This window comes from Odontesthes bonariensis, chromosome 10 (assembly GCF_027942865.1).
Source record: "Odontesthes bonariensis isolate fOdoBon6 chromosome 10, fOdoBon6.hap1, whole genome shotgun sequence".
NCBI lineage: Eukaryota > Metazoa > Chordata > Actinopteri > Atheriniformes > Atherinopsidae > Odontesthes > Odontesthes bonariensis.
In genome coordinates this window covers 3303672-3325022 of record NC_134515.1, presented here as the reverse complement: position 1 = coordinate 3325022, position 21351 = coordinate 3303672, and the positions used below count along the sequence as shown (strand labels likewise).

Here is a 21351-nt window from a genome sequence, read left to right as displayed (position 1 = left end):
TTGTATGGTAATGGCTTTCCCTATGATAAAAGGCAACGGGTATTTTATTTTGTGAAAATAACCGGAAGTGCGTTGCTCACTGCGGCTAGCTTTAGTAGCGCCGAATTCGTGGGAACAAAATAGTAAACAGCCGGTATTTTGTCAGGTTTTCAACACGTTGGGGATCTAAACGACTACTTTCTCACCTGAAAATGTTTCAAATGTTGCTAAAGTTTACAGAGTTTAGAGCTTAAGAGAAATCAGCTTCAGGCCGGCTGATTTCGGCTCGGGCAGGAGCGAAATGCATTGTGGGTAAACGCTCTGCATACTGTCTGATCGATGAGTATGCAGTATGTCGTATGTCGTATGTCGTATGTCGTATGTAGTATGAGGTATGTAGTATGTAGACTGACCCCTTAGGTTTTTAACGAAGTCCTCCAGCTTCATCTTCCGCTCCGGCTTGACGTTCGGGCTGTACATGTCCGTGTTGAGGAGGATGATGGCGAAGGCCAGGATGAAGATGGTGTCTGGGTTCTGGAACTGGCGGATCAGCACCGGGTTGCAGACGCAGTATCGCTGGCTGCAAAGAGAAGAGAAAGGCGGGGAGATGTGCAAAGATGTGCAAGCTTTCGCTCTCAGGATGTTCCAGACCTGCAGCTATCGGTGGGTTTAATACCTGAAGGCCTCCACCAGGCGCTCCACCCGCTGAGCTTCACCCTGAACTTTGATCTGAGCCTGGAACTTTCTCAGAGCGTCGTCCAGATCCATCCCGGAGAAGTCCATCTCGTCCAGGACACAGCTGCACAGAGACAGAGGACACGGGTCAGCAGCCGGCAGATTAACACAGTTTAAGTTATCCTTCATTCACACAGAGTCTTTAAACCTGCAGGTCTGTTCGTGTTAAAAATAGGGCTGGGCGAGTAAATTCGATAATAACGAGTTAACTTGTTAATTATTTAACGCCGCTAGATATTTTATCGCGCATTAACGCAGGTTTTATTATTTATTTCATTATTGTAAAAGTCTGTTGCTCACAGGTTTTTATTTTGTAAAAATCTGTTGCTCACAGGCTTTTATTATTGTAAAAATCTGTTGCTCACAGGCTTTTATTATTGTAAAAGTCTGTTGCTCGCAGGCTTTTATTTTGTAAAGGTCTGTTGCTCGCAGGCTTTTATTCTGTAAAAGTCTGTTGCTCACAGGCTTTTATTCTGTAAAAGTCTGCTGCTGTCTGCTGTGGAACAGGAAAAGAAAGTAATCGGCGGATCCACCAAACATGGAGAAGGGTACGGAACTTTTACTCGGCCGTTTTCATTTTAAAGTTCTTCCAGACGGCGGAGTCGACAGAACCAAAGTCATCTGTAAACTCTGCCAAGTTGAATTGTCTTCTCAGCGTAGTAGTTCCAGTCTAAAATATCACTTAAAGGCAAAACACACAACTGATAGCAGCAAGTCATTCAAGGAAACAGACAGTGGAGCGAGGCTTCTACATAAAAACTACAGAAAGATGCTGATGTTAAAAGTGTGTTTGCACAACAAATGTTATGGCACTTTCATTCATATGGCAGCACATTTAAAATAAAACTAAATGCTAAAAGCTATACGCTACTTTTGGATTCATTTTTGGATTTTGCGTACAAATGCGATTAATCGTGATTAATCAGGGAAATCATGTGATTAATTAGATTAAACATTTTAATCGTTGCCCAGCCCTAATAACTAGTCATGATAACTAGCTCTGATGGCTGTTTTTATCACTGGAACAGAAGCTGGTGGAGGCCACCTTTATGCCTGTGACTGATTATGGTGATATTTCCTACGAGCTTGCAGCCTCCTCCATGTTTTATGAAGCCTTGGCTGGGTGTAACTGAACCCTTTATTAAGAACAAAGTCTCATTACTCATCGTTGCTGTTTATTGCAAAGATGGCGACTACCTGACGACACCTCCGGCCTTTCTTTGCTTTCTTCTCTTGTGCATTGAACAAGCTTTAAAGTGTCACCAGCTTACAGAAGCTCTTTACATCATCTCAAGGCTCTTTTCCAAACCGCCCCAAAGGAAACTTCTTGCTGTCTGACACAGTTTTTTAATTGGAATTGAAATGTTGGGCTTTTTCCTGTATATTCTCTGTCTTTCTTACCCTTCTGTGGCGCTTTCATATCCCCCTAACAGTCAGAGTTATGTTTTGTAGAACTGTTTTTGTTCGGCCATCTTCACCACATCTCTACCTCTACGGGACCTGAGGCAGCCGAGGGATCATTATGGGACTCATAAAGCAATCAGATAAGATTTTATGAGCTCATATCATCTGTGCCGGCGCTTTTATTCTGATGCACCGCTGCTTCTAAATGATTTGATCCACTAATGAACTAAGAGTCTCAATCTAACTAAACTGAACTCACGCTGAAATGCGTCTGAAATAACAGAAAGGCTGTGTTCGAAACCGCAAACTTCTCCTACTACTCATACTACTCATACTGACTTTTTAAGTTAGTAAGCAAGTTTGAGTAAGCGAGAAGTTCCTGGATGCATACTAGATTCTCCGAAATGTTGGGTATGCATCATGAGGTTACTACTCATACTCAAACTACCCAAGATGCAATGTAACGTGACGTCGCCGATCGTCATTTACTGTCAAAACGACAGTTTCAAGCTAGCTACAACGAGGGTAGGTTCACTTCCTGTTTTCAAAACAAAAGCACCAATTGTATGGTAATGGCTTTCCCTATGATAAAAGGCAACGGGTATTTTATTTTGTGAAAATAACAGGAAGTGCGTTGCTCACTGCGGCTAGCTTTAGTAGCGCCGAATTCGTGGGAACAAAATTGTAAATAGCCGGTATTTTGTCAGGTTTTCAACACGTTGGGGATCTAAACGACTACTTTCTCTCCTGAAAATGTTTCAAATGTTGCTAAAGTTTACAGAGTTTAGAGTTTAAGGGAAATCAGCTTCAGGCCGGCTGATTTCGGCTCGGGCAGGAGCGAAATGCATTGTGGGTAAACGCTCTGCATACTGTCTGATGGATCAGTATGTAGTATGTAGTCTGTAGTATCCTCCTCTCCCCTCTCCTCTTTCCCTGTGAGAACAGAAAACAGAAAACAGAAAACAGAAGCCACCACTTGCACTCACTTCAGGACGTCCTTGTTAAACTGCTGGCGGCTGCCCAGGAACTCGCCGATCATCTGTCTGCTCAGTCCCTTCCTCTCCAGGATGAACCTGGCGATGCCCACCGGCGTGTCCGACACGAAGCCCCGTTCAATCAGGTACTGGATCCCCTTCTCCGTCTTTCTGTGGACCAGCAGAAACACACCCTTTACTTTTTCCCTTTTTCTTCTGTAAAGCAATCTTTCTTTTCTGGACTTGTTGCAGCAAACACACAAAGGTTCAGCAGATCTTTGTCTCTCAACCACCGCAAATAAAATGCAAACGCAACATGTTTTGAGCTCCATCGCTGAAAAGTGACTTGGACCTGCTGTGCTGACATTTACATCTTTATACAAGCGAAACTTCACAGAAACACTCAGTGTGGTTACATGGCACTGAAAGGATCGGATTATTGGGCGAGTTTACTCGTTATTATCGCGTTAAATCGTTAATTATTTAACGCGATAAATACTGCTGCCACCTTGCGGGTAATTTTGCCAGTATATTCTCTGTTTAGTGTTTACAAGCCTAAGATTTAGTGACAAACTCAGCTAGATTGCCCCCCAGCCCGCGCCGTTAAAAAACGCATTTGACGTCTATAGACGTCTTTGGCAGTCAACGTTTTTTTTTAAATTGACGTCTATAGACGTCAATTTAAAAAGACGTCAATGGCACCGAAAGAGTTAACAAACCCCAGACAAGAACAGTGTCGTCCAACAGCTGATGTGTGTGTGCAGAGGTAAGGGGTAAGAGGACAAACTTCTGCTTACTTGTTAAAAAGGTTGAGTCCGATGCGATACTGCCGCCGCTGCACCACGTCGTTGTTGAAGGCCGGTGAGTCCCAGCTGTGGCGGCTCTCCCTCTGATAGGTCTGCTTCCCCAGCGTGGCTCCGCCCACTGGTTCCCGCAGGCTGTCGCGCGACGAGGAGCCGGAGCTGCAGTTGTTGACCGTGGTGTCGTCGTTGGAGTTGGTGGTGGTGGAGTTGACGCTCTCGTTGTCTCCGTCCGAGCAGAGCAGGTGGTGGTGGTGCAGGTGGGGGTGGTGGGCCAGGTGCTGCTGCTGCGCCTCCATGTTCTGAAGCGCCAAGGAGGAGGACGAGGACAGCGGGGAGGGCGTGAGAGGGGGCGGCAGCGGGGAGAGAGGCGTGAGAGGCGGAACTGGGGAGGGCAGAGGGGAAGAAGGGGGTTCTGGGTAAGAGTGGGGCAGGTGGTGGTGCTGGTGGTGCAGGTGGTGGTAGTGGTGCTGGGCGAAGTGATGTGCGTGCTGCATGTAAGGGCTGCTGGCGTGTCCATGGTGCATGTGCATGACATGCGGCTGGCTGTACTGTGGGTGGTGGTGGAGGATGGTGGGGAGGTGGGGGATGGGTGAAGGGTGAGGGTGAGGGTGGGGGTGTTGGAGCGGGTGTGGGAGCGGGTGTGAGGGCAGGGTCCGCGCTGAAGGCATCGGCAGGGGAACGTTAGCGGGGCTGCGAGTCTGTCCCTGCGCCGTGGCGACCGAGCGGCCGTTTGGTTTGTGTTTGATGGTTCCCTGCGGAGAGTCCGCCTCGCTGCTTCCTCCCCCTCCTCTCTCGTCCTCGCCACTTTCTCCTTCCCCTCCTCCTCTGACCCTCTCTCCTCCTCCTCCTCTCTCAGCTCCTGATGGCTCTTGTTCGTACACCAGGCGTCCGATTGATCCTCGCTCCGACCTGCAGATTTCAACGAAAAGTTAGGGTCAGATTCCAGGTTTGTGCTAGGGTTAGGGTTAGGTTACCCTGGCCCCTGGAGGGTTAAGCCTCGTTCCCACTATGCAGTCCAGTACGAGTCGGTTCGGAACAGTACGGTACAGGTCGGGTCGCTTTGAGGTCAGATTTGGTTCCCACTGTACAAAGGGGACCCTCAGGGGTGGGCGGAGCCGAAGCATAAATTGCAAATAACAGCAAATAACAAATAACATCCATAATTTGGAACCATCTCCCAGCTTCTTCAGCTTAATGCGACACCGGCTCGCAGTCCGGTTGAAACCACTCTCTGACATTTTGTGCAGTAGTCAGCTGGAAAACTTTTTGGTTTGGCACAGCGCCATCGAGCTCCCGCTGCACAGCCTCCTCACCAACACTGGAGAGCAGAGCCTGGAACCGGTCCTGTGTGCTCGCTACCCCAAGCAGAAGGGTTACAGATATGGTAACGGGTACCATGGTAACGGGTTCCAAGGTAACGGGTTCCATGGTAATGGGTTCCATGGTAACGGTACGCTTTGGTGGTGGTGGAGACACTGAAATAAGCGAACCGTTCTGAACCGACCCGTACCAGACTGCATAGTAGAAACACGCTATTAGGGTTTGTGCTAGGGTTAACCCTAGGGTTAGGTTGGTTAGGGTTTGGGTTAACCCTAGGGTTAGGTTGGTTAGGGTTTGGGTTAACCCTAGGGTTAGGTTAGTTAGGGTTAGGGTTAACCCTAGGGTTAGGTTGGTTAGGGTTGGGGTGAACCCTAGGGTTAGGTTGGGGGTTAACCCTAGGGTTAGAGTTAGGGTTAACCCTAGGGTTAGGTTAGTTAGGGTTGGGGTGAACCCTAGAGTTAGGTTGGTTAGGGTGTGGGTTAACCCTAGGGTTAGAGTTAGGGTTAACCCTAGGGTTAGGTTAGTTAGGGTTGGGGTTAACCCTAGGGTTAGGTTGGTTAGGGTTAGGGTTAACCCTAGGGTTAGAGTTAGGGTTAACCCTAGGGTTAGGTTGGTTAGGGTGTGGGTTAACCCTAGGGTTAGGTTGGTTAGGGTTAGGGTTAACCCTAGGGTTAGGTTAGTTAGGGTTGGGGTTAACCCTAAGGTTAGGTTGGTCAGGGTGTGGGTTAACCCTAGGGTTAGGTTGGTTAGGGTGTGGGTTAACCCTAGGGTTAGGTTAGTTAGGGTTGGGGTGAACTCTAGGGTTGGGTTGGTTAGGGTCAGGGTTAACCCTAGGGTTAGAGTTAGGGTTAACCCTAGGGTTAGGTTGGTCAGGGTGTGGGTTAACCCTAGGGTTAGGTTAGTCAGGGTGTGGGTTAACCCTAGGGTTAGGTTAGTTAGGGTGTGGGTTAACCCTAGGGTTAGGTTAGTCAGGGTGTGGGTTAACCCTAGGGTTAGGTTGGTTAGGGTGTGGGTTAACCCGAACCCTGAGTGCTGCAGCTGAACTGACCTGTCGCTCATGTCCACTGAGCTGTCGCTGGGCGGTTCTATGGTCAGGACGGGGAGATGCCCTCCTCCCCCTGCTGCCCTCCCTCGGTACTCCCCTCGACACTCTGTGCAGGGGGTGCTGCTCCTCCTGCTGGCGTTGCTTCCCCCCTCGGTCTCTCGGCTGTCCTCCCGGACCGCCGCGCCCCCTCCTCCCCAGTAATCCGTATCAGAGCTGGAGGCGGGCCGGGACAGCGGCGAGGCAGGGAGGCAGCCTTCGTCCATGTAGAGGGTGACGTCGCTGAAGGAGGTGGCGGTGCTGTCCTCGTGCATGGCGGCTCCTCCTCCCATGCCTCCCCGACCGCCTTCCGCCCGGCCTGTGGGGCGTCGGGAGGATGCGTTGGTGTGGCGCCATCCTGCCAGTCTGTAGTCTTCCTCCTCGTCTTCTTCCTCGTCCTCCTCCCCTTCTTCCTCCTCCTCTTCTTCTTCCTCGTCTCCCTCCTCCTCGTCCTCATCATCGTCCTCCTCTCCTTCGCCGCCGGCGTCCTGCGAGTCTTCGCGGCCGGACTGGCAGGTGAGGGAGTCGTCCATGGAGTCGGCCAGAGACTTCACCTGCGGGAGCCAAAAAAGAGGTCAACGAACGAAGGCTTCGTCCCTCTGAGAGGAGCAGCAACACCTCCGACAACATCGCGCTGACAGCACATTTCTTATTTCTTATTTATTTAAAAAAAAAAAATTTTAAACATATGTTTATTGCACATTTTGTTAATTTAAAAACGGTGAACAACATAGAACAAAAAGGTACATACAAGAAAAAAGCAACGATAATAATAGCAATATTAATTGTTAAAATAAAATTAATTTAAAAAAATTCACTGGAAGAAGAAAAAAAAGTTAAAATGTAAAATAATAATAATAATAATAATAATAATAATAATAATATATATATTTTTTAAAAAGACGTTTTTAACCACAAAACAAAATATCATTGCTTGTGTAAGAATCATGGTGGTAAAGGGATAAATAAATGAAAAATATGTGAATTAATAAATGCGTATATCTATATATACACACACATACACATATATATGTAAAGGTCTAAATTTGTATACTAGATCAAGATAGTGTGAAAAGGACGGTACATTTCTTATTCTGAAACCTTAGAATTGGAATTGACATCAGATAGACACAATCAACATGCTTAATCTGCTTAGTCATGTTCTGGGAATCAGTTTTATGAGGACCAAACATTTCAAAGTAGAAAATAGCAGCACAATCTTTTATGATCTCTATTTTTCTGCTAACAGAGGCAGAAATGTGGCTACCTGCTTGGAGAACGAGTCCTCCACGTCTCCGGTGTCCTCTGAACCCTGGTGACCCGCCGAGCCCGGACACTGCGGCTGGCGCTCATCGAACGAGTACTGCATGAACATGAAGCATTCAGTTAGTATGGGGTCGGTTAGGGTCAGGGTCAGGGTCAGGGTTAGGGTCAGGGTCAGGGTTAGGGCGAGGAAAATGGTCCCCCTTCCCGAAGGAAGAAGGAGGTGCACGGGCCTACCACCCATCAAATCTCTCGCAACCCTGGTCCCGTGGTGGTTGGCAAGGCCGCTGGTGTCTCTTGCCGTAGCGGACTACTGTCCAATTATCCATGTTTGTTTTTTTGTGTTGTTGTTTTTTTGAATAATTTATTTTGTTTTTAAATTAAATTAAGCAAACAACTAAGGGAGGGTTTCCAAACTGGGAAACAATGAATTATTTTTAAATGAAAATAAAATGATTTTTTACAAACAAGGGAGGGTTTCCAAATGGGAAACAATAAACAAATTTTCAACAAAAATGTGTAGTTTTTTTAACGTTCTTGTTTTTTTGTTTTTTCAATTTTTTTTATTTTTTTGAACTTTTAAATTTTTATTATGTTTTTGTTTTTTAATTTTTTTTGAAAAGTAAAATAAAAATGTGCCTGTCGCGACGTTTCGATCTTTTTTTGATCTTCTTCAGGCAAGGCACGAAAAAAAAGTTTTTGTTCTGTTGTGGCTGGGAGATGTTTCCCCTTCGAAGACCAGAGCAGAATGAAGGAGATGTCCTGTTCTCCTCCTTTTATACCCTACCCCTTTCTTTTGGGTGGGAAAAGGCTTCAAACACACAAAGGGACGAATGAAATGAATTTTAAACCCCTGTTTTGCACCATTTATGGTTTTTAGAAAACATTTATTTTAATTACATTTGTATTCAGTAGACTGTCCTCTAATTTATAATGTATTTTAATTCCAATTTTTAACCCATTAATTGTTTTTTAACCCATTACAAAGGGACGAATAAAATGAATTTTAAACCCGTTTTGCACCATTTATGAATTTTAGAAAAAATGTATTTTAAATACATTTGTATTCAGTAGACTGTCCTTTAATTTATAATGTATTTTGATTCCACTTTTTAACCCATTAATTGTTTTTAAACCCATTAATTGTTAATAACTGAGGTTTAACCCATCAATTATTGTTTTTAATCAATTTAATTGTTTTGTTTTTTAACCCATTAATAGTTAATAACTGAGGTTTAACCCATCAATTATTATTTATATTCAATTGAATTGTTTTAACCACTGTTTTTGATTAATGTAAAAATATTAATTTTTAACTTATTAATTAATTAATGGTTTTTAGTCCCAATTAGGGTTAGGGCCGCTAATCCCTGTGGGGTTAGGGTTAGGGACCGGGTTAGGGTCAGGGCTAGGGTTAGGGTTAGGGTTAGGGTAAGGGTTAGGGTTGGGGTTAGGGTCAGGGTTAGGGTCAGGGTTAGGGGGTTAGGGTTAGGGTTAGGGTCAGGGTCAGGGTCAGGGTTAGGGTCAGGGTTAGGGTCAGGGTTAGGGTCAGGGTCAGGGTTAGGGTCAGGGTTAGGGTCAGGGTTAGGGTCAGGGTCAGGGTCAGGGTTAGGGTTAGGGTCAGGTGTTCTGTTAATGTGTGTGCACCTGCATCCTCATGTTGGACAGGATGATGCGGCGGGTCATTCTGCTCTCCGAGGCGGAGCTGCGAAGCCTCTCGAAGTTCTTCTTCATGCGGTACCGTCTGAACGCCGTCTGGATCGTCCTCGCCGCCCGCCGGGACACGAACTGCCCCCCGTACTTCCTCTCCAACATGTCCACCTGTCGGGCAACACGATAGAACACTTGCACATCATCGCTGACAGATAAGGCGGCACTGAGCATCAACCTCTATTTATCCCTGTGGGGACTTCAAGCCGACTGCAGGAACAATGCAAAGAGAAGGGTGAGTTGTTCTGATGTGTTTTCTGCTTTGTTCGACCTGACTGTACCCGATGAAAAGCTCACAGCCAATATAAGGCCGTGTTTAACTGATGTTTTTGGGTGTGACTCGTGGTGGTGACTCGCTGCAGAGTGGTACCTTCTTGTCCTGGAGGTCTGTAGAGAGCTCATAGCTGTCAGAAAGCGCCTTGCAGCGTTTGCTCTCCTCCTCCTCTTGCTTGCGGAGCGCCAGGCTGGCCGGCTGATGTCTGCTGCGCTGAGCCCAGGCGAGGCTTGGGCTGGGGGGAGAGATGGGAGAGCTGCCCTGGAGATGGGGAGGACAAGAAGAAAACTAATCAGAATGATTGATTGATTGATTTTTATTTTCGTAACATTTTATTTAACATGTATAAAAAAGAAAATGTATGTAGCTATTTGTACATACAAAAGAAAGAAAAAGAGAAATTAAAAAAAAAAAATTCAATCACATAAATAATGCTAATACATAACAAAACACTGTACATTGTTAGAAAAAGGAATGGGAAGAAGTACAATACTTTTTTTTAGTTTCCCACCTCTTTTTAACTACTCTTCAGTTTGTAAATATCCTAACTACAATACACCTATATAAATATATGACATATATACACTTCCTAAATATCTAAATAAATATATAATCACAAAATGAATATATACTTCACACATATCCTTGTAAATATATATGTAAATATGAATATATATATATATACATACTCTATACCATAACTATCCCCATAAATAAATATATACCATATATACCATATACTAATTAAATCACAATATAACAATTAACCCTATTCTATTCATATATTTATCCCTCATCGTCCTCCGTTAACTTCCTCTTCCATGTACTTGTTTAAAAATGGATTTAAGAGACGACGAGACGGGCTCAGTGTTCAAGCTGCAGTTCAAACAGTTTAACCCGAGCTTTGGGTCCTGAAGTTTACTCTGGATCAATACACTTATTGGACTGAGAATCCTCAAGAGAGGGGTGGAAATTGAAAATGCCTTTTAGTTTTAAGTAGGGCTGGGCGAGTTAACTCGTTATTATCGCGTTAACGCATCAATTATTTAACGCCGATAAATATTTTATCGCGCATTAATGCATGATTTATTTTATTTTATTTTATTTATTTATTTTTTTTATTTAAAAAAAAATTGGGGGGGGCTTTTGTGTCTTTAATGGATAGGAAAGTTCAGAGAGACAGGAAGCAGAGGGCAGAGAGAGGGGGAACAACATGCAGCACAGGGCCGTCCGATGCGGGACTCGAACCGCGGCCAGCTGCAGCTGCTGTATTATTTATATTATTATTGTAAAAGTCTGTTGCTCACAGGCTTTTATTTTGTAAAAGTCTGTTGCTGTCTGCTGTGGAACAGGAAAAGAAAGTAATCGGCGGATCCACCAAACATGGAGAAGGGTACGGAACTTTTACTCGGCCATTTTCATGTTAAAGTTCTTCCAGACGGCGGAGTCGACAGAACCAAAGTCATCTGTAAACACTGCCAAGTTGAATTGTCTTCTCAGCGTAGTAGTTCCAGTCTAAAATATCACTTAAAGGCAAAACACACAACTGATAGCAGCAAGTCATCCAAGGAAACAGACAGTGGAGCGAGGCTTCTACATAAAAACTACAGAAAGATGCTGATGTTAAAAGTGTGTTTGCACAACAAATGTTATGGCACTTTCATTCATATGGCAGCACATTTAAAATAAAACTAAATGCTAAAAGCTATACACTACTTTTGGATTAATTTTTGGATTTTTGCGTACAAATGAGATTAATCGTGATTAATCAGGTAAATCATGTGATTAATTAGATTAAAACATTTTAATCGTTGCCCAGCCCTACTTTTGAGTATTTTCAAAGCTGAAAATCCACCTAAATCACACAAAAAGTGGAGCAAATATGTCCTAAACAACTTGACCGGTGACTTGGTTCAGTACCTGCGTGTGTGCGTACGAGGCTCCAAGGGACCCGCTGATGGAGGCGGGGCTGTAGGGATCACAGGGGCTGGAGAGGGGGCTGTTGCTATAGCGATGGAAGGGAGGCGGGTGGCCAAAGGACGAATCAGAAAAAGTGAGCGCTTCTGGACACTGAGGGTCGCCCTCCACACTGAAAGAGAAACAGACAAAGATGCTTAGGTGGCGTTTTACCGTCACACAAAGGGGGAAATATCAGAGACATGGAGGGGAAGGTAACACGAGAAGGAAGGAAGGAAACACAGGAAGGAAACACAAACCAGCCAAAAGTCAGCCAGACCAGCAAGAAAAACCTGGACCAGGCCAGATTAAATTGGTCCAAACTGGACTAAACTGGATACAATAAACACACTAAATAAAATTTGAGCTCAACAACACAAACAGACGCTGGAAACTCCAAACCATCCATTTTAAAACCTAGAGGAAGAACCACAAACTACTGACGGGGGAAATAACTAACTACCCGACAGCTGGAGAACGTACGTGAAACCGCCTGTTCCCACTCTGTGAATCTGCGTGAACTTTGTCGGCAGAGCTTCATCTGCTTCTTCTACGCTCCTAAAAGGACAAAAGTTTACATCAAGGTCAGGTGGAGAAGGTGGAGAAGGTGGAGTCAAGTGGAGTCAGGGGGAGTCAAAGCTGGGCCAAAGCCGGGCCAAAGCTGGGCCAAAGCCGGGCCAAAGCTGGGCCAAAGCTGGGCCAAAACTGGGCCAAAGCCGGGCCAAAGCCGGGCCAAAGCTGGGCCAAAGCCGGGCCAAAGCCGGGCCAAAGCCGGGCCAAAGCCGGGCCAAAGCCGGGCCAAAGCTGGGCCAAAGCCGGGCCAAAGCTGGGCCAAAGCCGGGCCAAAGCTGGGCCAAAGCTGGGCCAAAGCTGGGCCAAAGCCGGGCCAAAGCCGGGCCAAAGCTGGGCCAAAGCCGGGCCAAAGCCGGGCCAAAGCAGACCAAATTAAACCATTTCAACTCATCATATCAGCTAGAACCAGAATATGATTGAACCAAACCGAATTCACTGATTAACCCAGACTTAGCTGGACAGAACCAAACTGGACCGGATATAAACCAGTCAGCTGGCTCAACATCTTCAGAGACAGTTCAGTGACACGTTTTACTGCTGATAGAAACAGTGCGAACGATAGATCATCCATCCATCCATCCATCATCTTCTGCATCTCTGGGGGTCGGGTCGCGGGGGCAGCAGCTTAAGCAGAGAAACCCAGACGTCCCTGTCCCCGGCCACTTCCTCCATCTCTTCTGGGGGGACCCAGAGGTGTTCCCAGGCCAGCCGAGAAACATAGTCTCTCCAACGTGTCCTGGATCTTCCCCGGGGCCTCCTCCCAGTGGGACGGGCCCGGAACACCTCACCAGGGAGGCGTCCAGGAGGCATCCTAACCAGATGCCCGAGCCACCTCATCTGACTCCTCTGGATGCGGAGGAGCAGCGGTTCTACTCCGAGCCCCTCCCGGATGACCGAGCTTCTCATCTCTAAGGGAGAGCCCAGACACTCATTTCGGCCGCTTGTATTCGCGATCTCGTTCTTTCGGTCACTACCCACAGCTCGTGACCATAGGTGAGGGTAGGAACATAGATTGACCGGTAAATTGAGAGCTTCGCCTTCTGGCTCAGCTCCCTCTTCACCACGACGGGCCGGTGCAGAGCCCGCATCACTGCAGACGCCGCACCGATCCGCCTGTCAATCTCCTGCTCCATTCGTCCCTCACTCGTGAACAAGACCCCGAGATACTTGAACTCCTCCACTTGGGGAAGGATCTCATTCCCGACCCGGAGAGAGCATTCCACCCTTTTCCGGCCGAAGACCATGGTCTCAGGTTTGGAGGTGCTGATTCTCATCCCAGCCGCTTCACACTCGGCTTCGAACCGCTCCAGTGAGAGCTGAAGGTCACGGCCCGACGACGCTAACAGAACCGCATCGTCTGCAAAAAGCAGAGACCCGATTCTGAGGTCACCAAACCGGATCCCCTCAACACCCTGGCAGCGCCTAGAAATTCTGTCCATAAAAATTATGAACAGAATCGGTGACAAAGGGCAGCCCTGACGGAGTCCAACCCTCACCCGAAACATATCTGACTTACTGCCGGCAATGCGGACCAAACTCTGACACCGGTCATACAGGGACCCAACAGCCCATATCAAGGAGTCCGGCACTCCATACTCCCGGAGCACCCCCCACAAGAGTCCCCGAGGGACACGGTCGAACACCTTCTCCAAGTCCACAAAACACATGTAGACCGGTTGGGCGAACTCCCATGCTCCCTCCAGGATCCTGCGGAGGGTATAGAGCTGGTCCACTGTTCCACGGCCAGGACGAAAACCACACTGCACCTCCTGAATCCGAGATTCGACTATCCGGCGGATCCTCCTCTCCAGTACCCCCGAATAGACCTGACCAGGGAGGCTGAGGGCTGAGGAGTGTGATCCCCCTATAGTTGGAACACACCCTCCGGTCCCCCTTTTTAAAGAGGGGGACCACCACCCCGATCTGCCAGTCCAGAGGCACTGTCCCTGATGTCCACGCGATGCTGCAGAGGCGTGTCAACCAAGACAGCCCTACAACATACAGAGCCTTGAGGAACTCAGGACGGACCTCATCCACCCCCGGGGCCTTGCCACCGAGGAGTTTTTGACCACCTCGGCAATTTCAGCCCCAGAAATGGGAGGCCCCACGTCCTAGCTCCCCAAGTCTGCTTCCTCATCGGAAGGCGTGTCGGTAGGATTGAGGAGGCCCTCGAAGTATTCCCCCCACCGACTCACGACGTCCCTAGTTGAGGTCAGCAGAGCCCCGCCCTCACCATACACGTTGTTGATGGTGCACCGCTTCCCCCCCTGAGCCGCCGGATGGTGGACCAGAAAGACAGGTCTCACTGTCATTGCCCATGTGACCATTGAAGTCCCCCAGCAGGACGAGGGAGTCTCCCGGAGGAGCACTCTCCAGTGCCTCCTCCAGGAACTCCAAAAAGGGTGGGTACTCTGAACTGCCGTTCGGTGCATAAGCACAAACAACAGTCAGGACCCGTCCCCCCACCCTAAGTCGGAGGGAGGCTACCCTCTCGTCTACCGGGGTAAACCCCAATGTGCAGGCACACAGCCGGGGGGCAATAAGTATGCCCACACCTGCTCTACGCCTCTCACCGTGGGCAACTCCAGAGTGAAAGAGAGTCCAACCCCTCTCAAGGAGGCTGGTTCCGGAGCCCAAGCCATGCGTCGAGGTGAGTACGACTAAATGTAGCCGGAACCTCTCAGCCTCGCGCACCAGCTCAGGCTCCTTCCCCAACAGAGAGGTGACGTTCCACGTCCCAAGAGCCAGCTTCAGCAGCCGAGGATCAGACCGCCAAGGTCTCAGCCTTCGGCTGCTACCCAGCTCACACTGTTCCCGACCCCCTTGGCCCCTCCCACGGGTGGTGAGCCTGTCAGAAGGGGGACCCGTGTAGTTTCTTCGGGCTGTGCCGATAGATAGATCGATAGATCATCAATCAGGTTATTGATGAATGAAGCAGCAGCTGAACAGAAGTCACTTTGTGTGTTTCAGCATCAAAGAGGCTCTTTGGTATTAATCTGAGACTCCGTGGAGCTGCAGGGACGTGGGCTCAGAGAGTCACGTGGGGGTGAGTCACATGGGGGTGAGTCATGGCAACAGCAGTGTGTGGGTGTGTGTGTGTGCGTGTGTGTATCTGTACAGCTGTCCTTGTGAGGACCCGGATCTACACTACAGAAGTGAGGACCTTCAAAACATCGCTGCTGCTGTGCTCATATTTACAGTTTTGATTAGGTGAACATCCCTATTTTACAATTTTTACCTCGTTAACTTGTTACTTTTTTTTTTTTTCATTTTTTTCTCCCAAATCTCTTTGAGTTTTTGCAGACAGTACAGAAAGAAAAAAGATATCAGTTTCCCATTGCGTCAAAGCGTCTGCTTTAAAGTGAAGTACAAAATAAAAAAAAGGAAACGAAAAAGAAATTAAACATTTTAATCGTTGCCCAGCCCTAAAAAAAATTTTTTTTTCAAAAGATTGCTATTCGGCCTCTTGTGGAACGGGCTGTTCAGATTCGCCTCATCGCTGCAGATGCCTTTCAGATAACATTTCTGGGGATGCTAGTTTCTCCTGGATATTTCAAATAGCAGCCTGGGGCTTAAGAGGTTAAGCTGGGGGGCAGGAAATTTATCGTGTAAGCAACAGTCCTGAAAAAGAGCCACAAGAAGACAGTAAACTGTGGTTATAAAGGGGAGCACACAGCCAATAACGCCAGCCAGACATCCCATAGCTTTTATACCACGACTGTTAATCCACCTGCTGTTATCTGACTGTTGGGATGAGCTTACACTTACAGATTTATTGTTTTCAATGTCTATCTTATTCCCTTTATTGTCTGTGTATTGATCTTGAGAAGGCAGCTAATGTGACAGCACAAACAAGTTTCCCCTAAGAGACGTTATCATATCATATCATCTGAATGAGTTGAGTTTAGGTTTCTTAATAATTCTGTTGTTTCAGATCAATATGTTTGGGTTGGCTCAGTGTAAACTAATCAGGTTCATTAAACACTTTCACTGAGGTTGGGTTGAACTCATTTTACACCAGTTATTTATTAAACCAACCCGTCTAGATTGGACTTATATCAGCCTTGTTATTTCAGTTTAGATCAGTTTTCATTCATTTAAGAAGCAGTAAGACATCTTGTGTGTTCAGATTATTGTTTATCTGACCCATTTATGCTAAGTGGAAACAACTAAATGATGTAATGCTGAAACAAAGCCTGGAGATTTGTTTAATGTTTTACACTTTTTGACTTAATTAAAAAGGTTTGTAGGACTATCAAAATCAATATCAATGTCATGGAAAGCTCTGGGAATTTAAAAAGGTGTTTGCAGCCTGTATATTTCAGCTTAATGTAACTATTGTATTCTAATATATTTATTAATTTCATCATTCTCTCCTTTAGTGGCAACAAGCTTATTGTTATAACTGAAACCGAGTTCAGACTGTTCAAACTGCTGACTATATATATATATATATATATATATATATATATATATATATATATATATATATATATATATATATATATATATATATATATATATATATATATATATATATATATATTAGGGCTGGGCGAGTTAACTCGTTGATTATTGAATTGCCGATAGCAATTTTAATCGTGCATTAATGCAGGTTTTTTAAAATTTTTATTATTTTTTGGGGCTTTTGTGCCTTTAATGGATAGGAAAGTTCAGAGAGACAGGAAGCAGGGGGCAGAGAGAGGGGGAACAACACGCAGCACAGGGCCGTCCGGTGCGGGATTCAACCGGGGCCAGCTGCAGCGAGGACTATAGCCTCTGTACATGGGGCGCCTGCTCAGCCCACTACGCCACGGACCACCCCTGTTTTATTATTTATTTTATTTTGTAAAAGTCTGCTGCTCACAGGCTTTTATTTTGTAAAAGTCTGTTGCTCACAGGCTTTTATTTTGTAAAAGTCTGCTGCTCACAGGCTTTTATTCTGTAAAAGTCTGTTGCTCACAGGCTTTTATTTTGTAAAAGTCTGCTGCTGTCTGCTGTGGAACAGGAAAAGAAAGTAATCGGTGGATCCACCAAACATGGAGAAGGGTACGGAACTTTTACTCGGCCATTTTCATTTTAAAGTTCTTCCAGACGGCGGAGTCGACAGAACCAAAGTCATCTGTAAACACTGCCAAGTTGAATTGTCTTCTCAGCGTAGTAGTTCCAGTCTAAAATATCACTTAAAGGCAAAACACACAACTGATAGCAGCAAGTCATTCAAGGAAACAGACAGTGGAGCGAGGCTTCTACATAAAAACTACAGAAAGATGCTGATGTTAAAAGTGTGTTTGCACAACAAATGTTATGGCACTTTCATTCATATGGCAGCACATTTAAAATAAAGCTAAATGCTAAAAGCTATACACTACTTTTGGATTCATTTTTGGATTCTGCGTACAAATGCGATTAATCGTGATTAATCAGGGAAATCATGTGATTAATTAGATTAAACATTTTAATCGTTGCCCAGCCCTAATGTATATATCTATCTATATATATAAATATAAATATAAGAGATGTGTTTTATTTACATCTTATAAATGATATCAGACAGATTTTATAAGCTATTTCCACACATTTCACCACTGAAACCACAAAGCCCCACATATCAAATCCTAATCTAACCCCATCTATCGTGGTCAAAATAAGTAAGATCCAAGTTTAATCCTCATTCTGATCTAATGTGAACGTAAAGCTCCTGGAGTGTGCATGCAGAACTTAAAGCGTTGCGCTGCTGGGCTGGTGCATGAATAAGCAGCTGCACGAGTGCACGTCCTCTCCACAGAGTAACCGTTACAGTAACAGAAGTGATTGCACTCGTAAATCCCAACAAAGAGTGCAAGCACAAACTCAGAGGAAGGTACTCTAAGTAATTGCAAACTGTCTTTGTATTTCAGCCTCTGAACCCGATGGTCTCTCTCCTCTTCTTCTCTTCCATCCTGACCCCCACTGCTCCTGAAACGAATCTCCTCTCCTGCGACAGCTGAGGCTGAGCCAGCTGCAGGGTTGAACTGAGGAGAGGTGTGTTTGATTTATGGCCCAGCCGTGCACCCACCCCCCGCTGCAGCCTCCTCTGGCAGGCCGATGCACACCAAGGTCGCTCACACTTCAGGTTGGAAAACCATCGCAGCCGTGCCAGGTTTCCCTTTTAAAACTTCTACTCCTGAAAGTTCCTCATAGATCCTCATGTTTCTGCTGCTTCTGTGCAACATCTGTGGCTGTTATTGATCCATTTCTGATCATAATTAAAACTCAGATCCATCCTTTACGTCTGAAAGCAACAGGAAGCCGTCACACAACTGTCCCAGTCCATCAGACCTCTTTTCTGTAAATAATATTCAGTTGGATTTCTTTGATTTGATCAAATCGTGATGTCATTACGACCTTATTATGAACACGGTATCGATATTTATTTGATTATCATGGTTACCTGACAGTCACTAATTATCAGGGGTGGGTAGTAACGAGTTACATTTACTTGAGTAAGTTTTTGAAAACATTATACTTCTAGGAGTAGTTTTAAATCTCTATACTTTTTACTTTTACTTGAGTAGATGTGTGCAGCAGAAACTGTCCTCTTACTCCGCTACATTAGGCTACAATGAGCTGGTTACTTTTCTTCTTACCTCTTTGGTATTCTACGCCTCATTATTTTTATCCCCCCGCGTACGCCTCATTTTAATGTTTTATTCTGACAGAGAGAGAGACTTCCGCCAAAGGCTCTACCACCTGACTGTGTTCCACCAATCAGACGCAGCCGTGCAGGCTGGTCACGTGACCGTACTCGATCTCAGCGGCGGGACGGGTTAGCTTTAGCATTAGCAGTCGTAGCAAACAAACAAAGAAACAGATGAAAAATGTCAGAACCAACGGAGGGAAATGAAGACGCAGACGAGGCCTCATACTGAAAGCATGTTTACCTTACAAAGAGTGAGAAACAGCAGCTACATTATGTGTCTTCTGTGCCAACCAAAACAAACGCACATTTCAGCAGAAACTCAACATCTAACTTGAGGAAACATGTAGCGGTAAGTTTCCTAAACTCGTTTTTTCCCCCATGGATAGGTGAATGTTTGTTTTTTAGGTTCCATATGGGTTCCATATGTTTTAAACATTTCCTAAGTCTCTTTTATTTTTTATTGAAGTTCTTGAATTTACCTGGATTATTTTAATTTAAGCTATTTTGTAATTAATTAATTAATTTTAATTAATTTTATCATTTGGATGAACTCTAATTTGGCCTAAAGATGATTATTTAGTATTTTTGTCTGTCTGATTGAATGCTTGTGTTAACAAATAAATCAGACGTTACTCAACAGTTACTCAGTACTTGAGTAGTTTTTTCACCAAGCACTTTTTTACTCTTACTCAAGTAATTATTTGGATGAATACTTTTTACTTTTACTTGAGTCATATTATTCTGAAGTAACAGTACTTTTACTTGAATACAATTTTTGGCTGCTCTACCCACCTCTGCTAATTACTGTGGAATAAACACTCTGCGCACGTCTGATTTAACTTTGTTGTGTTTGAAAGACTTCAGGACTAATTTCTTGTGCGCACACGTGGTGATTAAAGATTAAATCAGTGCAGACGGCACAAAAAACTCGATCATAATTTGTTCTGATTGCCTGAGCAACAAATTAAACGACATGTTTCCGGATTATGTTTGACTTCTGCTGATGAGCAGCTAAATATGTAATTAGAAAATGTATTGTTGTGTTTTGCCTAATCAAACTATCAGCAGCCCGAGAGGATAAATGATGTCTGATCCTTGATGGTTAATGAGAACTCTCAAAGACGAATGTTTCATGAATGAAAACGCAGCTGCTGCTCCGCCCGCTGCACCACGCAGTCATCACGGCGGTGCTTAAGCCGCCGGCTAACAGGTCGCCTGCTGTTCATAAAGCTTTCCACGAGCTCCACCTCCACCTCAGCTTCCACCTGCAGGCGTTCAGTCTGCACACACTCTGCAGGTGATCCCCTGTGAGCGCTGAGTCAAAGTCAAAGCTGAGAACACTCAGAAAGTTGTTTAATGAGAGCTGACAAACATCGACCATTCAGTAGGTAAACTCCTTTAGGTTTCATGCGTTTACATTTTCTTATTGATTCAAGGAAAGTTCTTCTCGTGAGCTCTGATGTCTAAGAATTCAAGGTGCTGAGTTAATGAGTAATCAAGACACACAGCAGCTGAATTTGACTGAAACAGAACAAGTTTCTGGGTCAATGTTCAACTGTAAAACCTCAGTTTCCTGCCTTTAAATAGGGCTGTAGCGATACACTAATGTCACGACACGATACACGATATTCAGCCAATGATACGATTCGATACGATATGATACGATACGATACGATGCGATTCGATACGATACGATACGATTCGATACGATGCGATTCGATGCGATTCGATACGATACTACACGATGCGATTCGATTCGATACGATGCGATACGATGCGATTCGATGCGATTCGATTCGATACGATACGATTCGATGCGATGCGATGCGATGCGATGCGATTCGATACGATACGATACGATGCGATACGATGCGATTCGATGCGATTCGATGCGATTCGATACGATACGATACGATACGATTCGATACGATGCGATTCGATGCGATTCGATGCAATTCGATACGATACGATACGATTCGATACGATGCGATTCGATACGATATGATACGATACGATACGATACGATGCGATTCGATACGATACGATACGATTCGATACGATGCGATTCGATACGATACGATTCGATACGATACGATGCGATTCGATGCGATTCGATACGATACTACACGATGCGATTCGATTCGATACGATGCGATACGATGCGATTCGATGCGCTTCGATTCGATACGATACGATTCGATGCGATGCGATGCGATGCGATGCGATGCGATGCGATGCGATGCGATTCGATACGATACGATACGATACGATGCGATTCGATGCGATTCGATGCGATTCGATACGATGCGATTTGATACGATTCGATTCCATTCGATACGATACGGTGCGATACGATGCGATACGATACGATACGATGCGATACGATTCCATTCGATACGATACGGTGCGATACGATGCGATACGATGCGATGCGATGCGATACGATGCGATGCGATTGGTTCATCCCTTGAGTTAGGAGCCTTTTTCCTGCCTGAATGGTTCACAGGTCAGAGTTAAGTGGCTTAACAGAGAAAAAAGGTTCAAGGACTGGACTGAAAATGAGTGAAAAAGCAGAAAATGTCCAAAGAAATCTGGCT

General features: G+C 45.4%; 1 protein-coding gene across 4 annotated transcripts in view; it reads right to left on the bottom strand.

The window, feature by feature from the left end:
• Window positions 1-21351, bottom strand: part of LOC142390484 (IQ motif and SEC7 domain-containing protein 1-like) — a 205557-nt gene that overhangs the window by 28874 nt on the left and 155332 nt on the right. For all 4 annotated transcript variants that reach the window (XM_075475944.1, XM_075475945.1, XM_075475946.1 and 1 more), the window contains 9 exons: window positions 11464-11632; window positions 9640-9804; window positions 9207-9380; window positions 7564-7659; window positions 6264-6850; window positions 3890-4804; window positions 3105-3263; window positions 656-778; window positions 393-559 (listed from right to left, as the gene is read on the bottom strand). In XM_075475944.1, coding sequence (XP_075332059.1) covers window positions 393-559; window positions 656-778; window positions 3105-3263; window positions 3890-4804; window positions 6264-6850; window positions 7564-7659; window positions 9207-9380; window positions 9640-9804; window positions 11464-11632 — 2555 coding nt within the window. The remainder of the gene's footprint in view (window positions 1-392; window positions 560-655; window positions 779-3104; window positions 3264-3889; window positions 4805-6263; window positions 6851-7563; window positions 7660-9206; window positions 9381-9639; window positions 9805-11463; window positions 11633-21351) is intronic.